This window comes from Schistocerca serialis, chromosome 12 (genome assembly GCF_023864345.2).
Source record: "Schistocerca serialis cubense isolate TAMUIC-IGC-003099 chromosome 12, iqSchSeri2.2, whole genome shotgun sequence".
Classification (NCBI taxonomy): Eukaryota; Metazoa; Arthropoda; class Insecta; order Orthoptera; family Acrididae; genus Schistocerca; species Schistocerca serialis.
The window spans coordinates 169745574-169769046 of NC_064649.1; the positions used below are offsets into that span (position 1 = coordinate 169745574).

General features: G+C 41.2%; 1 protein-coding gene and 1 non-coding gene across 3 annotated transcripts in view; both read left to right on the forward strand.

The window, feature by feature from the left end:
• LOC126428412 (F-box/LRR-repeat protein fbxl-1-like) overlaps window positions 1-23473 on the forward strand; it is a 140885-nt gene that overhangs the window by 88950 nt on the left and 28462 nt on the right. For both annotated transcript variants that reach the window (XM_050090335.1, XM_050090334.1), the window contains exon 5: window positions 12435-12620. In XM_050090335.1, coding sequence (XP_049946292.1) covers window positions 12435-12620 — 186 coding nt within the window. The remainder of the gene's footprint in view (window positions 1-12434; window positions 12621-23473) is intronic.
• On the forward strand, window positions 5096-5170 carry Trnar-gcg (transfer RNA arginine (anticodon GCG)). Its single transcript has one exon. It is a non-coding gene; the product is annotated as a tRNA-Arg (tRNA).

The following is a 23473-nucleotide window of genomic DNA, read 5'->3' on the forward strand; positions in this document are numbered from 1 at the left end:
TTCACCCTATCTGTCTGGTCATTTGTGTATATAGATGTACAGAGGACAAGAGTGGTCCTAGCACACTTCCCTGGGGAAATCCTGATGGTTACTTTCTCTGTGAGGAACATTCACTGTCCTCATTGATGAGGATTTAAATTGGAAAAAACAAATTTTGGAATTCCTGAAACAACTTAGTTCACCCACATTTGCGCTTAGAAACATTGAAAATCCCACGGAAAGACAAAACAGTAAGCTGACATTTTGTATATTTTAATTCTATAACGTCATATGAAATAATTTTCTGCGATAACTCATCTTTAAAAAAGAAAGTCTTCATAACTCAAAAAGGGCTGTAAGAATAATATGTGTTGCTCACCTGTGATCAACTTGTAGACATCTGTTTAAGGAGTTCTGACTACTGCTTCCCAGTGTATTTATCCCCTCATGAAGTTTGTTGTAAATAATCCACTACAGTTCGAAAGGAGCAATGATGTACAATATTACAATAGGAGAAGGAGAAATGACATTCATCACTCCACATTAAGGTTGTCTTTTGCACAAAAAGGGGCGCACAGTGCTGCAACTAACATTTTTGATCACTTACACAAGGACATAAAATGTCTGACAGGCAGCCAAGTAAAATTTGAAAACAAATTAAAAAACTTTCTACTTGACAACTCCTGTTCTGTACAAGAATTTCCATTATTGTAACATGTAAAATGTTGTGGGTAAGAATTACTAACTCACATCTGTATATTTAATACATAATAAAAAAAACTTATAAATGTTCAGCATATAGCCATATTTACAAATTAATTTGCACTGCGAACATCAAATAAGACTCGTTTGACGATTACGATTTATCATGCAAAAATGATCCGTGGAACACGAAATGAACTAACTAACTTTTCTATTACGTAAACACTCTTAGAGACGCTTACTTATCTGAGAACCTATTCTACGAGCTCGAACCTTCATTAACGGTCTGCTGTTTGGCACCGTGTCGAATGCTTCCTGCAGATCTAGGAATTTGCAGTCTGCCTGTTGCCCTCGATTTACAGTTTGCAGGACATCGTGTGAGAAGAGGACGAGCCAAGTTTCACCGGAATGGTGATATCTAGATCCCTATCGATTTTTGGATACGAGCTTTTCTCTCTCGAGAAGATTTGTTGTAATGGAAACTCCGGGTAGGAATATCGACAATGTAGGAAAAGACAGATTGCTACTTACCGTAAAGAAGACATATTTAGTTACAGACGAGCACAATTTAAAGACATTTATATAAAGCTTTCAGCCACAGCCATCATCAGTAAAAGAGAGACACGTGCCATTCGTACGTACAAGAAAGCATACCTCACGCAGACACGACCACCGACTTCAGTTTCTCGGGCCGGAATGCGACTGCGATGTGGGATACGAGCGACAATCTGGAGGGGCAAGGAAGGGGAAGGGGCGGTAGTGTACGAGTGCAGAGAGAGACAAACGCTGCCTAGCGGAGTGAGTGGGGACTCGAATGCTGACGAGTGCGGCGTTAGGAGGTCGTGGGACAGGTAGGTAGGGAAAACAAGGAGCAAACGAGGAGAGGAGCGAGGAAACGTGGGCAGGTGTAATGGCAGAGAATAGCAAACAAGGAAGGTGGGAAATGGGAATGGAGAGGAGATAACAGAATGTAGGGGAGTGGAAACTGTCGGATACAGAGTGCAGGAACAGTATGTTACTGTAGGTTGAGTTTGGGATAGTTACAGGAGCACAGTTCGGAAAGGCTGGTAGTGAATGGGAGGACCCAGATGCCCCGGGTAACGATGCAGGCGTCAAAATCGAGCAAATTATGTTCAGCTGCACGCCATGCCCCAGGGCGGTCCACTTCGCTCTCGGCCACAGTTTGGCAGTCGCCGTTCCTCCCGGTGGACAGCTGGCTGGTAGTCGTACTGATATGAAAAGCTGTGGAGCGGTTGCAACAGAGCTGGTAAATGGCATGGCTGCTTTCACAGAAGGCCTGGCCCCTGATAGGGTGACAGCACTGGAATAGGGAGTGTTGGGTGACTGACTGAGCCAATTTTTCACCTCCGTCTTACTCAGAGATGTCTCGTCAATGTGCTAACACGAGGATCAGTAGTGTGTCACACAATTACGAGGCTAAGTAAGCAACATCGTTAAGCTTCAGAATCACCACTCTACCATTCCAGCCTACCCCCATACTAAGGTATTTGGAATAAAACTGGTTGGACTGCATTGATTTGTACTATTTTTAGGTCGGGTCCTGCCTTCTATTGCACGATTCCTCCCACGTCGACTTACGAGGGTTGCCCAGAAAGTAATGCACCACATTTTTTTTTCTTCAACAACTCTTTCTTGAACGTAATGAGAATTACACACACAAAATAATGGTGTTTCATCTGTTGCTGTTGTTGTGGTCTTCAGTCCTGAGACTGGTTTGATGCAGCTCTCCATGCTACTCTATCCTGTGCGAGCTTCTTCATCTCCCAGTACCTACTGCAGCCTACATCCTTCTGAATCTGCTTAGTGTATTCATCTCTTGGTCTCCCTCTACGATTTTTACCCTCCACGCTTCCCTCCAATACTAAATTGGTGATCCCTTGATGCCTCAGAAATGTCCTACCAACCGATCCCTTCTTCTGGTCAAGTTGTGCCACAAATTTCTCTTCTCCCCAATCCTATTCAATACCTCCTCATCAGTTATGTGATCTACCCATCTAATCTTCAGCATTCTTCTGTAGCACCACATTTCAAAAGCTTCTATTCTCTTCTTGTCCAAACTAGTTATCGTCCATGTTTCACTTCTATACATGGCTACACTCCATACGAATACTTTCAGAAACGACTTCCTGACACTTAAATCTATACTCGATGTTAACAAATTTCTCTTCTTGAGAAATGCTTTCCTTACCATTGCCAGTCTACAGTTTATATCCCCTGTACTTCGACCATCATCAGTTATTTTGCTCCCCAAATACTAAAACTCCTTTACTACTTTAAGTGTCTCAGTTCCTAATCTAATTCCCTCAGCATCACACAACTTAATTCAACTACATTCCATTATCCTCGTTTTACTTTTGTTGATGTTCATCTTATATCCTCCTTTCAAGACACTGTCCATTCCGTTCAACTGCTCTTCCAAGTCCTTTGCTGTCTCTCACAGAATTACAATGTCATCGGCGAACCTCAAACGTTTTATTTCTTCTCCATGGATTTTAATACCTACTCCGAATTTTTCTTTTGTTTCCTTCACTGCTTGCTCAATATACAGATTGAATAACATCGGGGAGAGGCTACAACCCTGTCTCACTCCCTTCCCAACCACTGCTTCCCTTTCATGCCCCTCAACTCTTATAACTGCCATTTGGTTTCTATACAAATTGTAAATAGCCTTTCACTCCCTATATTTTACCCCTGCCACCTTCAGAATTTGAAAGAGAGTATTCCAGTCAACATTGTCAAAAGTTTTCTGTAAGTCTACAAATGCTAGAAACGTAGGTTTGCCTTTCCTTAATCTACACACCCTATTTTTCTATGTAATCTCCATCCTGTTCTACAGCCTTCCTCCGGCACGAGACGAGGGTGTGTGTGCCCTGTCGGTACCGATCCTTGTTCTGGGGGCAGAGCCAGTGCTTCACTGTCTGAATCGTCTCCTCATTGCCCTCAAAATGTCTTCCACGAATTGCATCCTTTAATGGCCCAAACAAGTGGAAGTGCGAGGGGGCTAGGTCAGGTGCGAGAGCTGTCAACGGTCTCCCCGACCGCTGAAAATTGTGGAGCTCTGCCGAACTGCCTTCGTGTCACTTCACCCTCAGTGCCCAACAACTGACTGTACTTCTGTCAACAGCAGGTGCTCCTTAAGCTCTGGACAATCGTTTTTGAGTATTCCCCATAATTTCTTTTCCTGCAGCGAGTCATTCAATGACGGCACATCACTCGTAACGTCTGTCACCTACAGACGCCATTCTGAAACTGTCCCGAAGCTACGCTATCCGTCGGAAGTGACTGAAACTTGGCACACTCTCTCGGGAGACTTCAAATAATACGTATGTAATGTTTTGCATTTGTAGCATTGTTTCTGGCTGAAAAAATAAAATGCTTTGCATTATTTTCTAGGCAACCCTTGTATTAATGAGAGCATGTAGTTGTCTCAGAGATGAGGCAACAGAGCTTACCTCATCAGCTGTGTCATACCTACTAAGAAAGGTAAAGCTGTGCCAATAGACATTTTTGCTGGATCTGAGCTTTGCAGGTTTGTGTAGTCTGTACTTGAAGCAGCCCATTAGTTATCTGGCTGGCACATACATTCCAGTGTCGACTACAAGCTCGACGAGAGGTGCTTGATAAGTTATGGATGGTGTTGCATAAAGTGTGAAACCTTTTATCTCTTCTATATCTGTCCCTCTCCTCTCTGTGGCAGTGTGGAAGCTAATTTCATCTCTGCAATCTAGCCATTGTCCAGACTCGAAATCAATGTAAGGCGGTCTTGCAGTAGTTTGCGCACGCACACTCAACTGTTTTGAATTTAAATTCTCAGTTCAGAGGCAGTCAGAATCCAGATAGTGCCCAGCACTTTTAGCATCACTAACGTACATCTACATCTAATCAAGATTTCACTAATCACTGTGAGGTGCTTGGCAGAGGGTACCTCCCACTGTACCTGTTATTAGGGTTTCTTCCTGTTCCACTCTTGTACAGAGTGCAGAAAGAATGATTGTTAATGCCTCTGTGCATGCTGTAATTATTCTGATCTTGCAACTTCCTGGCAGGTTAAAATGGTGTGCCAGACCGAGACTCAAACTCGGGAACTTTGCCTTTCGCAGGCAAATGCTCTACCAACTGAGCTACCCAAGCACGACTCACGCCCCATCCTCACAGCTTTACTTCTGCCAGTACCTCATCTCCTACCTTCCAAACTTTACAGAAGCTCTCCTGCGAACCATGCAGAACTAGCACTCCTGAAAGAAAGGATATTACGGAGACATGGCTTAGCCACAGCCTGGGAGATGTTTCCAGAATGAGATTTTCACTCTGCAGCGGAGAGCTTCTGTAAAGGTTGGAAGGTAGGAGACGAGGTATTGGCAGAAGTAAAGCTGTGAGGACAGGGCGTGAGTCGTGCTTGGGTAGCTCAGTTGGTAGAGCATTTGCCTGCGAAAGGCAAAGGTCCCGAGTTCGAGTCTCGGTCCAGCACACCATTGTAATCTGCCAGGAAGTCTCATATCAGCACACACTCCATGCTAGTTCTGCATGGTTTGCAGGAGAGCTTCTGTAAAGTTTGGAAGGTAGGAGACAAGGTACTGGCAGAAGTAAAGCTGTGAGGACGGGGTGTGAGTCGTGCTTGGGTAGCTCAGTTGGTAGAGCATTTGCCCGCAAAAGGCAAAGGTCCCGAGTTTGAGTCTCGGTCCGGCACACCGTTTTAATCTGCCAGGAAGCTTCATATCAGCGCACACTCCGCTGTACAGTGAAAATCTTCTTGTGTGAATGATATGTAAGGCATTGTAGTATATTCTTAGAGTCAGCATTTAAAGCCAGTTCTTAGAACTTCAGTAGACTTTCCTGGTATGGTTTATGTCTCACTTCAAGAGCTTGCCAGTTCACTTCTTTCAACATATCTGTGACAGTCTCTTGCTACGGCTCAAACAAACCTGTGACCATTCATTCTGCCCTTCTCCGTATACGTTCAGCGTCTCGTGTTAATCCTACGTAGTACAGGTCCCACACACTTGAGCGATATTCTAGAATAGGTCGCACGAATGATTTGTAAGCAATCTCCTTTATAGACTGATTGCACTTCCCCAGTAATCTACCAATAAACTGAACTCTACTGCCTGCTTTCTTTACTCATTACTGAGCCTATGTGATCATTCAATTTCGTATCCCTATAAAGTGTTACACCCAGGTATTTGTATGATTTGGCCAATTCCAACAGTGACTCATTGATATTTTCGTCATAGGATACTACATTTTTTTCTATTTTTCGAAGTCCACTATTTTACATTTCTGAACATTTAGAGCAAGTTGCCAATCTTTGTACCACTTTGAAATTTTGTCAAGAGCTTACTGATTATTTATGCAGCTTCTTTCAGATAGTATTTCATTATAGATAACTGCATCACTTGAAAAAAGTCTGAGATTACAGTTAATATTGTCTTCAAGGTCATTAATATACAACACGAACAGAAGTGTCTGGACACACTTCTGTGGGGCACACCCTGAGTTACTGCAACACCTGACAGTGACTCTCCATCAAGATAGCACACTGTGTCCTCCCTCCCGAGAATTCCTCAGCCTGCTCACAACTTTCACTTCACAGCCCATACTATGATCCTTTCAGTAATAAGGATAGCTACGGTACTGAGTCAGACGCTTTTCGGAAATTGAGAAATGTTGCATCTCCGTGACTGCCTCGATCTGTGGCTTTTAAGATTTCCTGTGAGAAAAGTATGAGTTGGGATCCACACGATCAATGATTTCAAAATCCGTGCTGGTTGGGATGGAGGAGGTCATTCTGTTCAACATACAGCATTACATTTGTACTCAGAATATATTCTAAGATTCTACAGCAGATGGATGCTAAATATATTGGATGGTAGTTTTGTAGATCACTTCTGCTATCCTTCTTGTGGAAGTGTGTGTCCTGTGCTTTCTCCCAACTACAGGGCACAGGTTTTTGTTTGAGTGATCTGCGATAGATTATTGTAAATTAGCCACAGGTCTGATATGGAATTTGATGGAGATTCCGTCAGGCCCTGTAGATTTGTTCAGTTCTAGTGATTTCAGTTATTTTTCAACACCACTGACACTAAAATCTATATTGCTTATCTTTGCAGTGGTGCAAGAATTAAATTGAGTCAGCACCCGTAGATTTTCCTTTGTAAAAGAACATTTGAAAATCAAGTTAAGCATTTCTGCTTTTGCTTTGCTACTCTCAGTCTCAGTCCCTGTCGTGCCCACGAGTGTCTGGAGACATACCAGCAACAGCCTTTACTCGCGATCTGAATTTCTTTTGGTTTCTCGACAGGCCTTCGATAAATTTCTGTGACAGTAGTCATTACTCTCTTGACAGCCAAATTTGTAGCACCTCTCTGTCCGTAGCCCAATGTTTTAAGAAAATTAACTGCTCTACTAGGTACATATCTGTCAAATTTATGGGAAATTATTTTTTTAAACCTAAGCCACAGTTTGTCTGCAGTATTCTCACTAGAGCTCAATGTTTTGAGTTCCTTACTGAGATATGGCACTACGTCATCTCTATCTAGTTTACTGAATTTGTGAATGTTTCTACTCATTTTGGTGCTTTTTGTATTTTGCTAATCATTGTTACTACAGCTGCCTCAGTCACTGATACCGGCCTATGTGTAAATCCTCAAAGAGCTCAGGTTTATTTATTATTGTTATACCCAATATATTTCTATCGTGACTGGTCTTCCAGACAGTATGAAGTAGGTGGTTTAATAATGTTTTGCAGGGTACCCTGCCATGCCCACCACTTACAAAACTGTATTCTTCTCATCTACTATGAGAAATACACCACATCCATTTACCATTAGCCTACTCTTTCAATACGCATTTAAAGTTTTCGCAAAAATCTCACTGCCATCAGTTTCCGGTTTTAACCGGATTTCTGCACCTAGCATTATGTGAGTCACTCTCATCTGAATCATGCTGCAATTAGTCAGTAGGATTTTAAGACTCTCACCTGTACGAGGCATTTCTTTGAATCTTATACGGACACTTCTGCGTCCCCTACATCTGTCATTGTCTGGAGTGAATATTGGGTTACCTAATCTTAAAAGCCCTTGGGTGCACTCAATACACATTCAGCTACCTGGGTAGCAGCCTCTGATATGTAGTGCATTTCTTACCCATTTAGGGGGACCGTACAGTTCTCGGCGTTATCTTGCTATTCCAGAAAGTTTCAGAACCTTTGAAGCCTGTCATTCGACCCTTCCACTCCATTCAGAACTGTGGTGCCACAGTAAGTTCTGGGGTCAGTGCTGTAAACCGTGACCTTTGAACAAGGATGGTCTCCTCAGCCTTTCCTGCCATCTGCTTGGGATAATTTGAGTATGACCTCGGAGCCAAGATGACAGGCATCATTTGTTCCAACACCCACCACAACCGGTTCTCGGTTGTACCTCATTTTGTCAATGGCTGCCAGACTAGCCTCTTCGGTATGCTGAATGAGACCCCCCAGGCAGGTGAATCTTATCTTCCTTTACATCCCTAGCTGACATTTCCCTAACAGGTACCATTATTTGCCATACATTTGAACTACAAATTAGTGATAGACTGTACACTTTCACATTTCCCTTCTCTTGACCTGAGACAGAACAGGTTTCCGACAGTGAAAGTGAGTCTCACTGGTTGAGTGTAGTTTCAGGGGAAGTCAGCATTTTGAACTTGTCTGTTATTGAGATGGGTCTAACACACGGAGTTCTCCCTGGTTCCTGTCTCCCCTGGAAATGTTGCCTAGCCCTCCCACTGACACATCACCCACAGCCGAGTGGATGAATAGTCTTCTGTAGAGGAGACAGGAGAGGATAGTGCTGGAGGTAACTTTGTTACCTCTGGTACAAAACTCTGGGGAGCTCTCCCAACACACATATTCAAAGCAGTTTCCAATTGTTTGACAATAGTTAGGCAATTTCCATCTATCTCATCCCATGTTTGAGAACAGCCTTGACAGTGAGGCTCCGTTGTGGCGGGTGCAATGTTTTACTAAACAGCAACAAATAACTTTAAAATAAGTCTGCTGATTCTCTTTTAATTTCTGGATTTGTTAAGCTAAAAGTATTACTAATTCCCTTTAAGTGCTGAAGCAATAAGCATACAAAACAGTATTTCCATAAAGCAACCTGGGACAAAAATTACTAATTTCATGAAACTTACTTTCAGAGTTATAGTCGTTAAAATTTACGATAAATGTGGACAGTGGAAATGTCGAGACATTACTGGCTGTCACCTTTGATCCAAGAAGTCACGAATATAGCATACTTAGCCATATTACCTCTGTCCACCACATTGACAAACTCAGTAAATTAACAAAACAAAAACAAATACAAAATTTGATTATAGTAATTTAAAGAATAACATGAAAGTAACAGGAAACACATAGGAATTAGGGGATTTTGGGTAGTGATAAACAAAACAAATGACTTTCTGTGTTAACTCACATACCCAAGCAAAATAATACACAGGAATCAATAACATCTACATTGCATGAAGGCCACAAAAACCCACACAATTTGGTATTGTCATTTTTTATTAACCTGTTTAGGTAAACCGAGCTTTATAATACCAATTAATGAGTAAATCTGTAAGAAAATGTATCAAAAAAGTCTAACCAAAAATCCAAACCTCACTACAAATTCTCGTATTGGAAACTTCAATTGACCACATAGCTAGAAAGAAGTCCACGATACTAAGAAAGCAAAACTTGCAACAAAAATTGGCACTGAAACCTCCACTTGACCTATATAACTAGAATTCTGTCCTCAGTACCAAGAAAGCAAAACATGCTGCAAAAACTGTTACTGAAAACATCACTTGATGTACATGCATAACTGACACATTGCCAACCTATGAGCATCAGACACACAGCATTCACTGGCCCTGACACTCATATATTTAGGTATACAACTGAATCACATTCTGCTATATCAAATAAATCCACGACATTCTTCTTAAAATGCAAAAAATTAAAAATGTACTTACCAAGCAAAATCCCCCTTCACACGCGCACGCACGCGCACGCATGTGCACACACACACACACACACACACACACACACACACACACACACACACACACACACACACATGAACTTCATTAGCAGGGAAAGATGTGTGTGTGTGTGTGTGTGTGTGTGTGTGTGTGTGTGTGTGTGTGTCTATTTTTACAAAGGCCTTATTTTGTGACAGTCTTTTTGTTGTGCCTATCTGCGACTCAGCATCTCTGCTATATTGTAAGAAGTACGTCATTTTATATAAATCACCAAAATTGCTAAGCAGTGCACTGAAAAGTATCTTTTAAGAGAAATAGATCAAATATGGGAACCAGTGAGACAAAAGCGTATGATAAATGTAATCACGGTGAGTAACTGAAAATACAGGGCGGTATAATGAAATATAGGTGTGCAGAATGCTGACATATGAAATTTAATGCTGTGTAATATTTAAGCTGTTCTTTTAGGCTCCTGCGAAATCACGACCTTGGAAAATGGAGCATTCCAAAACAAAACAAAAACCACACTACGTTTTTGAGATGATTATTTAAACTCCCACATTCAGATGTGACTTAGACTTTGGGCTACACTACAGATCAGTCTGCCGCGGCAGCCAGTTTTCTTCCATTCACATTTGATGGCTTCCCCAACCGACAATTAATTAAACATTCCACATTAACATAGACTTCAGGCTATGCTACATATATGTTTGTCATCACAGTGAGTTTTCTTTGATTCACATTTGTTGGCTTCACCATCTTGCAACCAAACTGTGACATTCCAAAGTAGCCTAGGCTTATAGCTACACTACAGATCCTTGTGTACTGTGATCATTTTCTTCCATTCACATTCATTGACTTCACCAGTGCCCAACCACACTAACATTTCAACTGTACATTGATCATTCCATAATGCTTTGCTCAAGAATGTGTTTATTTTAGGAATATCTTTTAATTTTGTTTCTCCCTGCCCAAAACTCTATAATTCTCAAGCGTCATGTTAGTTTCATGTTCTGAAGTGAAATAAAATGGTCTCCGGTTGTCGGTAGTAACCGAGTCCTTGTTTATAGTTCTGTCTGTCATTCTGATGCTTCACGCGATCACCTTTGTCTCATTTGAGCCCGACGCTTGCCTTCTCGTAGCTCTCTCGACGCTGTGGAAATACTGCACAGTGCCACTACTTCTGGCCGTGTGACTTCGACTCCTCCTGCAGAAGGTCGAGGTTGTAATACCTCTTTATATTCGATGAATTATTCTGATACAATTCTACCCTTGAATGATGTTTACTAACTTTCTATCTTCATACTTGCAGAATCCATGCGCAAAGTAGTTTCATACAATAGCTATGCCATGAGCACATAACTATTCTTTGTAGTACTCTCTCTGGTGGTTGTCAGAAAAAGCTTCCGAGATTGTCTTTGTGCCGATTAGCCTGAGCTTTGTTTGAAGAATTGTAATCTGAATATTGAAATTTATGACAAAAGATAACTGATACGAAATTGTACGATTAAAAGGGAAATAAATAAATAAATAAATATATATATATATATCCCTTCTGATTAACAACTACGCAATATATTGATGGATATCATTAATTCTCAAATGTCAAATACACACCTTTTGTATAAAGGAGCAAAAAAAAAAAAAAAAAAAAAAAAATAATTATTTTATATATATATATATATATATATATATATATATATATATATATATATATATATATATATATATATATATATAATTTTTTTTTTTTGCTCCTTTATACAAAAGGTGTGTATTTGACATTTGAGAATTAATGATATCCATCAATATATTGCGTAGTTGTTAATCAGAAGGGACCTTCCGAAAGACTGGATACGAACCTGCATTTAATAATCCAAGAGCTCCATTACTTCTTCAGAAGGTTAAACTTCATCAAAGCCAAATATCCGCATAATCTGAGGTTTCCCGACTGATTATACAACGCTCCCAAAATTACGAGGCATTTTATTTGTACAGATTAGCAGACTGCCACAAAGCACGAGCCTGCAGAGAAGAAGAATCATCACCTGATTTCATTCTAACAAGTAAAATTTCTGAATCATTTGAGTGACTGAGATATGATTGCGTTTCCTATTATGAATGACTGATTGCTTGAACAAATTGAGAACTACATAATTACATAGATAGGAGGAAAAATTACTCAGTCTGTAAGAGAGTGCAGATGTACGTCAACTATTTACGCAAAGATGTAAACAGTGTATCGTTAAATCTTCTGTATTATATGTTCACTACTTCTCTGTGTACAACTTCAGTGACACTCTAGGTGAACAGATCTCAGGAAGTCTCAACATACATAAGTCTTGCTTTGATATTAGCCAATGACTGAGTGACAGTTCTAACAACTTTCATCATTTGGTTTCTCTGTTGACTTTCTTGCACACTTCTTTTCACTCCTCGTCCTTCAAGCCACCACTGAGCTGCGACGTCCCAAAGAAAAAGCACTCTGCCACGGCAGGTGGAGTGTTTTATTCACCGTCGTGCCTTGCTGATGTCTGGAGCTGACATTATTTACAGTTCATCTGCACAGACGTAAAATTAGGGCACACACAGTGTAAGGTTGTCCACTTAATAAATACCTAAAATATGTTTTCCACTCTAATACAGCCGGTATTGGAAATTTTGGTATTTCTGTACATCCCGTATAATAAAAATTTTTAAAAAGCTTAAAGTGTGTCACTTGCTGACAGATGTGTGGTTCCCGTGCTGAAAGAGGCCGCCAGCTCTCTCGAGAAACTGCAGCTGCGCCTCTTTGACGTGGCACCCGAGGAGGAGGCCGCGACGTTTGCAGATCTCGGAGAGCTGCACAACCTGCGTGAACTGCACTGCAACCAGCTCTGCCCGCACCGGCCTCGCCTCATCTCTCTCGCCTTCCAGTAAGTCATTCCTCACTATTTATAGGTACGAGGCTGAGTCGATATAAATCAGATTTTATTTTTTAAAAATTCATTTATTGAAAAAAAGGCAGTTACAATTTATTTTTCCACATAATTCCCTGCTTTAGAAGTACATTTTTCCCAGGGAGAAGGAAGGTTTCTTTATTGCAGCATTATAGAATGCAGCTGGTCACGTCAGAAGCCAACTGCGCACGGATTCCTCCACACCCCCGTCATCTTCAAATTGGTGCTCTCCTAGAGCTTTTTTCAAGCTGTCCAAATAAATTGAAATCACATTGTGATAGGTGCGGGCTGTAAGGAGGACGACTAAGTTAAGTCCAGTGCATTTTCTGTAATTTGGAGATCACCAGAGCTGCAGTGTCGGGTCTAGCACTGTCACGGAGGACGACGACCTGTCAAAGCGGTCGACCTCGTCTTTTGAGGCGATACGCAGCCCTCACCTTCTTCGGCAGCTCACAGTAGTGTGCAGCACCGATTGTGCATTGCTCGTGTAAAAATGCAGTGAGCAAAATGGCTTACCGGTAAAAATGAAAAATGGTGGAAAGAACCACGCCAGCTGACAGCTGAGCCCTGTCTTTCCCTGGGGCTTCCTCCCCCTTCCTCCAACACTCCTTACTGGCCCGTCTGGATGTGCGAGTGCAGTGGTGGACCGACACACAGGTCACAGCTGACGATCTGACTCAAAAGTGCATCACTTTATTTCTCAAACCTTGCTGTAAGACTTTGACAGACCTCCGAATGTGTCAGCTTCTGATTTTTGATCAAAAGGCGAGGTACCCATGTGGAACAAACTTTCTGGAGCTGTAGGTAATTTGTGACGATCGCTCGAAAGCTCCCGTAACTTATTTCTGATACTCTCACCTATCGATCGCCTTCGAGAATGTATCGAACTGCACAAATGTCTCAGTTTGTAATACTGGTCCGAGGATGATGATCGTATTGCTGATTTTCCACACGTTCCCGTTCTTCCTCGAAATCTTTATGCCAGCAAACACACGCATCCTCGACAGTATTTGATCACCGAACTGTGCAATCAGTCTCTGGAAGATTTCTATCACTCTAACTCTTTCACGAGCAAGAATTTTTGTAATAATTATGCATCGCGCAGTGGAGAGGTTGACCTGTCACTCAGATATCTTGCGCATTACGGACGGAGCTGTCGGAGGTATGTGATAGCCGGCTCTCCCTGCTCCTCACGGAACCACCCGACAATACTAGCAGCACAGGTCCAGTCCTACCAACTGTTGGTGCTCAGGAACAAAAATCCCATTTGTATTTGATTCACCCTCGTACCAACTCTGTTAAGTGTCAGGATGGTTTGAAGAAGACTGTAAAAAGAAAATGACAGAGGGAAATGAGGCAAGAAAGAAAATGATAAACAGGGCAACAAAATCTAATTCGGAAGATTTCACAAAGGAAAGGGAGGAAGTAAACAGAATCAACAGAAGAAAGAAATGAAAATCAGAGAAGACACGAATTATGGAGCTAGAATAAAAATGTAACGGCCAAGAAGTAAGAAAATTCTATGAAAGGGTTCGTGAACTAAATAAAGGCTTTTATTCGTGTACTGTATTCTGCAGTGCTAAAGAAGGAAATTTTATAGGAGGAGAAGAACAGATTCTGGAATGGTGGGCTGAATATTTTAGTAAACTGCTGATCAGAGATATACGGAAACCTCTTTATAACTTTCCCTCAGATAATGTTTCCCCCGTGTTCTGTCTTTCTTTTCCAGTCCCAACGAATAGCCCGTTTGCCCACTGCTCAAGTTTCCTCTTTAGTATGTTTACTCTGTACAACACTTTCCTCCATGTAACATTCATATTTTTGGAACCCTAACCAATTATTTCTCTCCTCATAGCATTTAAGGCTTTGGTGGAGGTGCTTCATTTCCCGTCCTATGTATTTGCACAAGCTCTGAAAGGTCACACTGGGCGTGAGTCACACGTCAGCGTCAGTGCCCACGTGATGTGAGATGTGACACACATTGTGCTTGTCGTTTGTCTCGTCGGCACTGTTTTTTTGTTTTTCGTGTGAGCAAACGGTGAACAGCTGTACGGTGTGTTTAACACTCCACCTCAATTACACTATACACCTGAGGTGCACTGCAGGCATACGTGTTTGGAACTGCAGATTGGTTCACGTCAACCTATTACACAGTACACACAGGGTATCCCTGGCACGAATCTGCGTGTTTACACTAGATGGAATAAAATGTGAAAATGGAAGGAGAATTAGTGATTTTTCGTAACATAATTCATTTGAATTAAAAATTTCGGACAGGTGTGACCTTGAGGTTCCTATTTTTTAAAGTAATTGTTGTTCTGTTACGTAGCTAGCACAAAATTATTTTATTACTGTTCTGAATTATGACCCAACTGTTTTGTATTATAATGGTTGTTTGCTCAAGGACACTTTATCTAAATTTATAATAATAATGGAAATTCCAGGATGGAGCAATACGTAAAATAAGGGAAAGGCAATTACCTACGGTCTAACAGATTGGTATGTGGAACATAGAAACACTTAAAAGCAACAACATTCATCCTAGCTTTTGAGCATTTACTCTTCTTCCAGCAGTAGTACACACAACCACACAGGCCATAAATTTACACACGGTAGACGTAGCCGTTTTTCGAATATTTCCCTGGCAGTGCCTGTAACCATTAGGATGAGGGCAGGATGATGATGTCAATGACTGTGATGAAAAAAACAAACGTTTTTGGGTTCACCCTGGATGGGAAGAAGGAATCTGGGGCCTGAAGATCCATTTATACAAAGGTGGCTGAAGGATTTGAAACATTCAAAACATTCAGAAGATTTATGATGACCCCTCGGGTACAACAATAGCACAACTTTCTCATTTGGAGCAAGAAATGGTTCTAATACAGCCCAGAGGAAATAGGAAGCAAACATGTTTGCTTGATTACTTCAAAGAACCCTGGGTACAGGATGTTCAATTTGTGTCAGTTCATAGATTTTTGCGAAAGTCTGACTGAAGTTGTATTTTACAAGTTCATTATTAAAGTAATTATTTGTAGCTAATTCTTTTTTAATTTTTACTATTTACTGTCTTCTTATGTAGTATAACCTCAGTAAAATTTGACTCAACTTTTATAATCATCAATTAGAAGTCTTCACCTTTACAGTGTTTACCTCGATGCAGTGTTGAGAATTCGTGGTCCCTTGAAAAAAAATATCATAGAGAGATTTCACTGTAGTAATACTGGAAGAAAATGAAACAGGGCACAGTCAGCCATGCACAGTGGTAGCTAGGATGAAATATTTGCACCCACAACAATAGTAGAGAAAATTAGGTTGCCAGTTAAAAGCCTGAAGAATAATGGGGTCCCGGAGAACAATAACATTTCAGCAGAGATGACTGAAGGTGGTGGTGAACATCTGACACACCCTGTCCACCAGCTGATCTTTGAAATATGAGAAAAAGAAGTGGTGTCAGACCAGTGGAACTTGGCCATTATTTGCCCGATTTATAAGAAGAAGGAGAAAGCAGATTGTGAAAATTACTGTGGTATCGCCTTATTTGATGTTGTGTACAAAGTCTTAGCCAAAGTCATTCCTGTGAGACTCATTCCATTTGCAGAAGAGATACTTGGAGACCATCAGTGTGATTTCTGACAGGGCAGATCAGTGACTGACTGTATATTTACTATAAGGCAAATAATGGAGAAGCACTATGAACATAATGTGGATGTACATCAGCTCATTGTAGGTTTCAAAAAGGCTTACAATAGCTTTAAAAGGAAGAAGCTATATCAGATTGTAATGGGTATGAAATTTCATTATAAACTAATGAGATTGGTACAATTGGTCCTCACCAGCATGAAATGCCAAGTGCAAATAGAAAGAAATTCTTCTAAAAATTGGAAGTTAACCAAGAGTTATGACAGGGGGATCTACTATCTGCACTACCTTTCAACATAGTGTTGGAGAAAGTGATGAGAAGGGGAACGATCAATAACCCATGTGGTACTCTGTTTAACCATGTGAACCAAAACCGAGCATATCCCTATGATGATTGCATGTTGTCCAGAAAATTGAAAGAACTGGAACAAGTATTTGGCAGACTAGAAAAGAAAGCAGAAGAGTTGAGCATTTGAGTAGACGACATCAAAACTCAGTACTTCTTTGCTTCCAGGAGAAATGCTGCTGTTAAAGAGAAATACATCGAGTTGAACGGGACCAACTGTGAGAGATGAGAGAAAGTCTAGTGCTCAGAAGTGCCGATAATTGATAATAACAGCATAAGCGAAGAAATAAAAGGTGTGGATTGCTGTGTGAGATAGAGCTTACTGGCCCCCGATTAAGATTATTTAGTCACATAGACCGAGCAGAAAATAGAGGTGACTTTCTGTCAAGCAGTTATGAGGCAGGTTGTAAGATAGACTATGTGATCAAATGTATCTGGACACCTGACTAAAAATGACTTACAAGTTTGTGGAACCCTCCATCGGTAATTCTGGCATTCACTTTGTTGTTGGCCCACCCTTAGTCTTGATGACACCATCCACTCTTGCAGGCAAACGTCCAATCAGGTGCTGGAAGGTTTCTTGGGGAATGACAGCCCATTCTTCACCACAGAGCACTGCACTGAGAAGAGGTATCGATGGCAGTAATAAGGCCTGGCATGAAGTCAGTGCTCCAAAACATCCCATAGGTGTTCTATAGGATTCAGGTCAGGACTCTGTGCAGGCCAGTCCATTACAGGGATGTTATTGTCATGTAACCACTCCGCCATAGGCGGTGCATTATGAACAGGTGCTCGATCATGTCGAAAGATACAATCGCCATCCTTGAATTGCTCTTCAACAGTGGGAAGCAAGAAGGTGCTTAAAACGTCAATGTAGGCCTGTACTGTGATAGTGCCACTCAAAACAACAAGGGGTGCAAGTCCATTCCATGAAAAACACGTCCACACTATAACACCACGAGCTATAAATTTTACTGTTGCCACTACACACGCTGGTAGATGACGTTCACTGGGCATTCGCCATACCCACACCCTGCCATCGGATCGCCACATTGCATACCGTAATTTGTCACTCCACACAATGTTTTTCCACTGTTCAATCGTCCATTGTATGTTTATGCTCCTTACACCGAGCAAGGCGTTGTTTGCCATTTACCAGTGTGATGTGCGGCTTATCACCATGAATTCCAAGTTTTCTCACCTCCTGCCTAACTGTCATAGTACTTGCAGTGGATCATAATGCAGTTGGGAATTCCTGTGTGATGGTTTGGATAGATATCTGCCTATTACACATTACGACCCTCTTCAACTGTCAGCAGTCTTTGTCAGTCAACAGACGAGGTCAGCCTGTACGCTTTTGTGCTGTATGTGTCCCTTCACTTTTCCACTTTACTGTTGTTGTTGTGCTTTTCAGTCCAGAGACTGGTTTTATGCAGCTCTCCATGCTACTCTATCCTGTGCAACCTTCTTCATCTCCCAGTACTTACTGCAACCTACATCCTTCTGAATCTGCTTAGTATATTCATCTCTTGGTCTCCCTCTACAATTTTTACCCTCCACGCTGCCCTCCAGTACTAAATTGGTGATCCCTTGATGTCTCAGAATATGCCCTACCAACCGATCCCTTCTTCTAGTCAAGTTGTGCCACAGACTCCTCTTATCTCCAATTCTATTCAACACCTCCTCATTAGTTATGCGATCTACCCATCTAATCTTCAGCATACTTCTGTAGCACCACATTTCGAAAGCCTCTATTCTCTTCTTGTCAAAACTATTTATCGTCCACATTTCACTTCCATACAAGGCTACACTCCGTACAAATACTTGCAGAAACTACTTCCTGACGCTTAAATCTATACTCGATGTTAACAAATTCCTCTTCTTCAGAAACACTTTCCTTGCCATTGCCAGTCTACATTTTATATCCTCTCTACTTCAACCATCATCAGTAAATCATTTGCTACTTTAAGTGTCTCACTTCCTAATCTCATTCCCACAGCATCACCCGATTTAATTCGACTACATTCCATTATCCTCATTTTGCTTTTGTTGGTGTTCATCTTATATCCTGCTTTCAAGACACTGTCCATTCCGTTCAACTGCTCTTCCAGGTCCTTTGCTGTCTCTGGCAGAATTACAGTGTTATTGGCGAACCTCAAAGTTTTTATTTCTTCTCCATGGATTTTAATACCTACTCCGAATTTTTCTTTTGTTTCCTTCACTGCTTGCTCAATATACAGATTGAATAACATTGGGGAGAGGCTACAATCCTGTCTCACTCCCTTCCCAACCACTGCTCCCCTTTCATGCCCCTCAACTCTTATAACTGCCATTTGGTTTCTATACAAATTGTAAATAACCTTTCGTTCCCTATATTTTACCCCTGCCACCTTCAGAACTTGAAAGAGAGTATTCCAGTCAACATTGTCAAAAGCTCTATCTTAGTCTACAAATGCTAGAAACGTAGGTTTGCCTTTTGTTAATCTGTTTTCTAAGATAAGTCACAGGGTCAGTATTGCCTCACGTGTTCCAACATTTCTATGGAATCCAAACTGATCTTCCCCAAGGTTGGCTTCTACCAGTTTTTCCATTCGTCTGTAAAGAATTCGTGTTAGTATTTTGCAGCTGGGGCTCATTAAGCGTATAGTTCAGTAATTTTCACATCTGTCAACACCTGCTTTCTATGGGATTGGAATTATTATATTCTTCTTGAAGTCTGAGGGTATTTCGCCTGTCTCATAGATCATGCTCACTAGATGGTAGAGTTTTATGTGGCCTGGCTCTCCCAAGGCTGTCAGTATTTCTAATGGAATGTTGTCTATTCCCGGGACCTTATTTCGACTGAGGTCTTTCAGTGCTCTGTCAAACTCTTCACGCATTATCATATCTCCTATTTCACCTTCATCTACATTCTCTTCCATTTCTATAATATAGTCCTCAAGAACATTGCCCTTGTATATATCCTCTATATACTCTTTCCACCTTTATGCTTTCCCTTCTTTGCTTAGAACTGCGTTTCCATCTGAGCTCTTGATATTCATGCAAGTGCTTCCCTTTTCTCGAAAGGTGTCTTTAATTTTCGTGTAGACAGTATCTATCTTACCGCTAGTGATATGCGCCTCTACATCCTTACATTTGTCCACTTGCCATCCCTGCTTAGCCATTTTGCACTTCCTGTCGATCTCATTTTTGAGACGTTTCTATTCCTTTTTGCGTGCATCATTTACTGCATATTTATATTTTCTCCTTTCATCAATTAAATTTAATATCTCTTCTGTTACCCAAGGATTTCTACTAGCCCTCGTCTTTTTACCTACTTGATCCTCTGCTACCTTCACTATTTCATCTCTCAAACCTACCCATTCTTATTCTACTGTATTTCTTTCCCCCATTCTTGTCAATTGTTCCCTTATACTTTCCCTGAGGCTCTCTACATCCTCTGGTTCTTTCAGTTTATCCAGGGAAATAGAAGGTCTTTCAAAAAAAAAGTAAAGAATGTTTTGATCTGAGAGCTGCACAATTCTACCCCCAATCCCGCCACTGTGTCTTACACTTTCATTGTCTTCAGTGCCAGTATGACACAAACAGCATGTGTCATTTACTGTTTATTTGTATGATTTTTAAACGTGTGACAAAATTAATGATCCCACCAAGTGAGAGTGTAGAGTGTTTTTCTGTATGGCTGTGAAAGCTGGGAATTGAAGGCGAAAGAGACAGAATATAATAAATTTAAGAAGAATATAATTGACTTTCTTGATAATGAGAAGCTTATGTACACGGATCAGCACAGTTTCGCTTGCCCTTTTCCCACGTGACATACTGAGAATTATGGATGGTGGGCAACATGCAGATTTCCAGAAAGAATTTGACACGCTACCCCCTTGCAGGCTGTTAACGAAAGTACGAGCATATGGAATGAGTTCACAGATATGTGAGTGGCTCGAAGACTTCTTAAATAATAGAACCTAGTATGTTGTCCTCGACGGTGAGTGTTTGTCAGAGACAAGTGTTTCTCCAGGAGTGCCCCAGTGAAGTGTGACAGTAGCGCTCTTGTTCTCTGTATACGTAAATGATTTCGTGGACAGGGTGGGTGGCAATCTGCAGTTGTTTGCAGGTGTCAAAGTTCAGTGACTTTATGAAGATGCAAGATGACTTAGACAAAATTTAGTTGGTGTGATGAATAGCAGCTAGCCCAAAATGTGGAAAAATGTAAGTTAATGTGGATGAGTAGGAAGATCAAACCTGTAATGTTCAGATACAGTATTACTAGTGTCGTGTTTGACACAGTCAAGTCATTTAAATATCTGGGATTAACGTTGCAAAGTGATACGAGGTGGAACGAGTGTGTGATCACTGTGGCAGGGAAGCTGAATGGTCGACTTCAGTTTATTGGGAGAATTTTAGGAAAGAGTGGTTCACCTGTAAAGGAGACTGCATATAGGAAGCTAGTACTACTCGAGTGTTTGGGATCTGTATCAGGCCGGATTGAAGGAAGACGTCGAAGCAGTTTAGAGGTGGGCTGCTAGGTTCGTTACCAGTAGGTTCGAACTGTACGTGAATGTTATGGAGATGTTTCAGGAACTCAAAGGGGAATCTCTGGAGGAAAGGTGAAGTTATTTTCGAGAAACACTATTGAGAAGATGTAGAGAACCCACATTTGAAGCAGGGTGCCAAACGATTCTACTGTCAGTAATATACTCTGTGTGAAGGGCCGTGAAGATAAGATAGAGAAATTAGGGCTCATATGGAGGCACGTAGATAATCATTTTTCCCTTGCTCTATTTGCGAATAGAGCAGAAACAGAAATGACAAGTATTGGTACAGAACACCCCCTGCCACACACCATATGACGACTTGCAGAATATCTATGTGGATGTAGATCTAGATGTAGATAGAGAGAGAGAGAGAGAGAGTGTGTGTGTGTGTGTGTGTGTGTGTGTGTGTGTGTGTGTGTGTGTGTGTGTGTGTGAGTGAGATTTAAAGAATTTGAGATGTGAGGTTGAAAGAAGAATGGAGAAAACAACATGAGTGGGTAAAGTGAGGAGTAATGGGGTAGTGAAAAGCATAAAGAAGCAAAGAAATCTCCTAAACTTCATTAAGAAAAGGGGAACAGATTTAGCGGAACACGTAAAATGAGTAAAAGGATTTCTGACAACAGCTCTTGAAGGTTCAGTGAGAGCACAGAAGAAAGTGGGAAGGAGTAGAATAAAAATGTAGGATGAAGTCAAAAGAGGAAGATTCCAGCGCAGGAAGCAGTTGACCTATGGAAAATGGTGTCAGCAAGTAGGCAATAGTCACAGCACCTTGTAATGATCATGAAGTGTGAGGTTCTTAGCATAATGTGGTTTCTGAATGCCAAAAAGTCTGCTGTATTGAAATTTAGAAACACATAACAAAACATTATGGAAGTGTGTTGAATGAAGTTTTAGTTCAAAAATTGTGCATCACATTTAGTGGCAGACAGAGGAAAATTTATGATGAGGAACGATCAGCCAGACTGGCAGTTGCTACTGACAAACCCAGGAAAAAAATTCGATGCCATAAACGTTCCACTTTTGATGGACTGAACTTGTACTTTCCTGAAATTTCATGATCAGTTTTTTCAAATTGATTCTGGTGATTTGGGCTATAGAAAGTGTGTACCACATGGATTTTATCAAACTGATTCTGGTGATTTCGGCTATAGAAAGTGTGTACCAGGTGGTATTCTTGACATTTGGCAGCAACATTTCTCACACAGCACAACAAGTATGGTGGGGATTTTTGTAACCGCATTGTCACTGGTTGCAAGACGTGGGTTCCATGTAAAAGTACAGAAACAAAATGCGTGTCATTCAAATGGCGCCATTCGTGATTTACATCAAAACAAAAAAAAATCAACAAATTCTGACCACCAGAAAGGCTACAGCCACAGTGTTTAGGGATTGAATGGGCATCCCGCTCGTTGGCTGTAGGGTTAAAGGAGAGACCAAAAATGCTGCAGCCTGCCGTCAGACCCTTCGGAGACTGTGCCAGGCAAATCAAAACTGATGCATGGGTTGTTTTCCGGCAGCAATGTGGTTCTTCACGATAATGTTCAGCCGCATTCTGCTGCGTCGCCATGGCAGTTTATGTGGAAAGCTTTTGAACAGCGACGTCATAGCCCAGATCTGGTCATGAAATGATTATGATATTTTTCATAAAATGAAGAACTTTTTGAGCTGAGAGCACAATGGTAATGACAACAAACTGAAAGAGGTCAGTAGTGACTGGCTCAACAACTTGATGGCAAATGAGTCTGTGACAGGTATTTAAATTTGAGTGGCAGTTACATAGAAAAGTAGCTCAGCTACCAAAATATGTTGTAAAATAAGTTTTCTTCAATTATCTTCAATGAAAAGTGCTGGAGAACCAAAAACCAAATATTTTTTTCCTCGACTCTCGTATTTGGTACTATTCGAGAGTGTACTTGTTCAAATGTCTTATTAGAACACAGCTGGTGACGTGTTTGACAACCGCCAATATTTCGATAGGCACACACCCCACCGTTTGAGAGCCACATATGCAATGAGAGATGAGAGTGTGCTGTGCAAGGAAGTTTAAAACCTCGGTATGCTGGTCAAAAAGGACACACACACACACACACACACACACACACACACACACACACACACACACACACAGAGAGAGAGAGAGAGAGAGAGAGAGAGAGAGAGAGAGAGAGAGAGAGAGAGAGTAAATACTAGCTCCACTGCACAACCAAAGATGATGAACACCGGAAGTTATTGATTGTGAATATTAATTATCAGCAGGAGAGGAAGCAACATTAACTCTGTCTCTCTGTTGTTTCAGGAGAGAGAGAGAG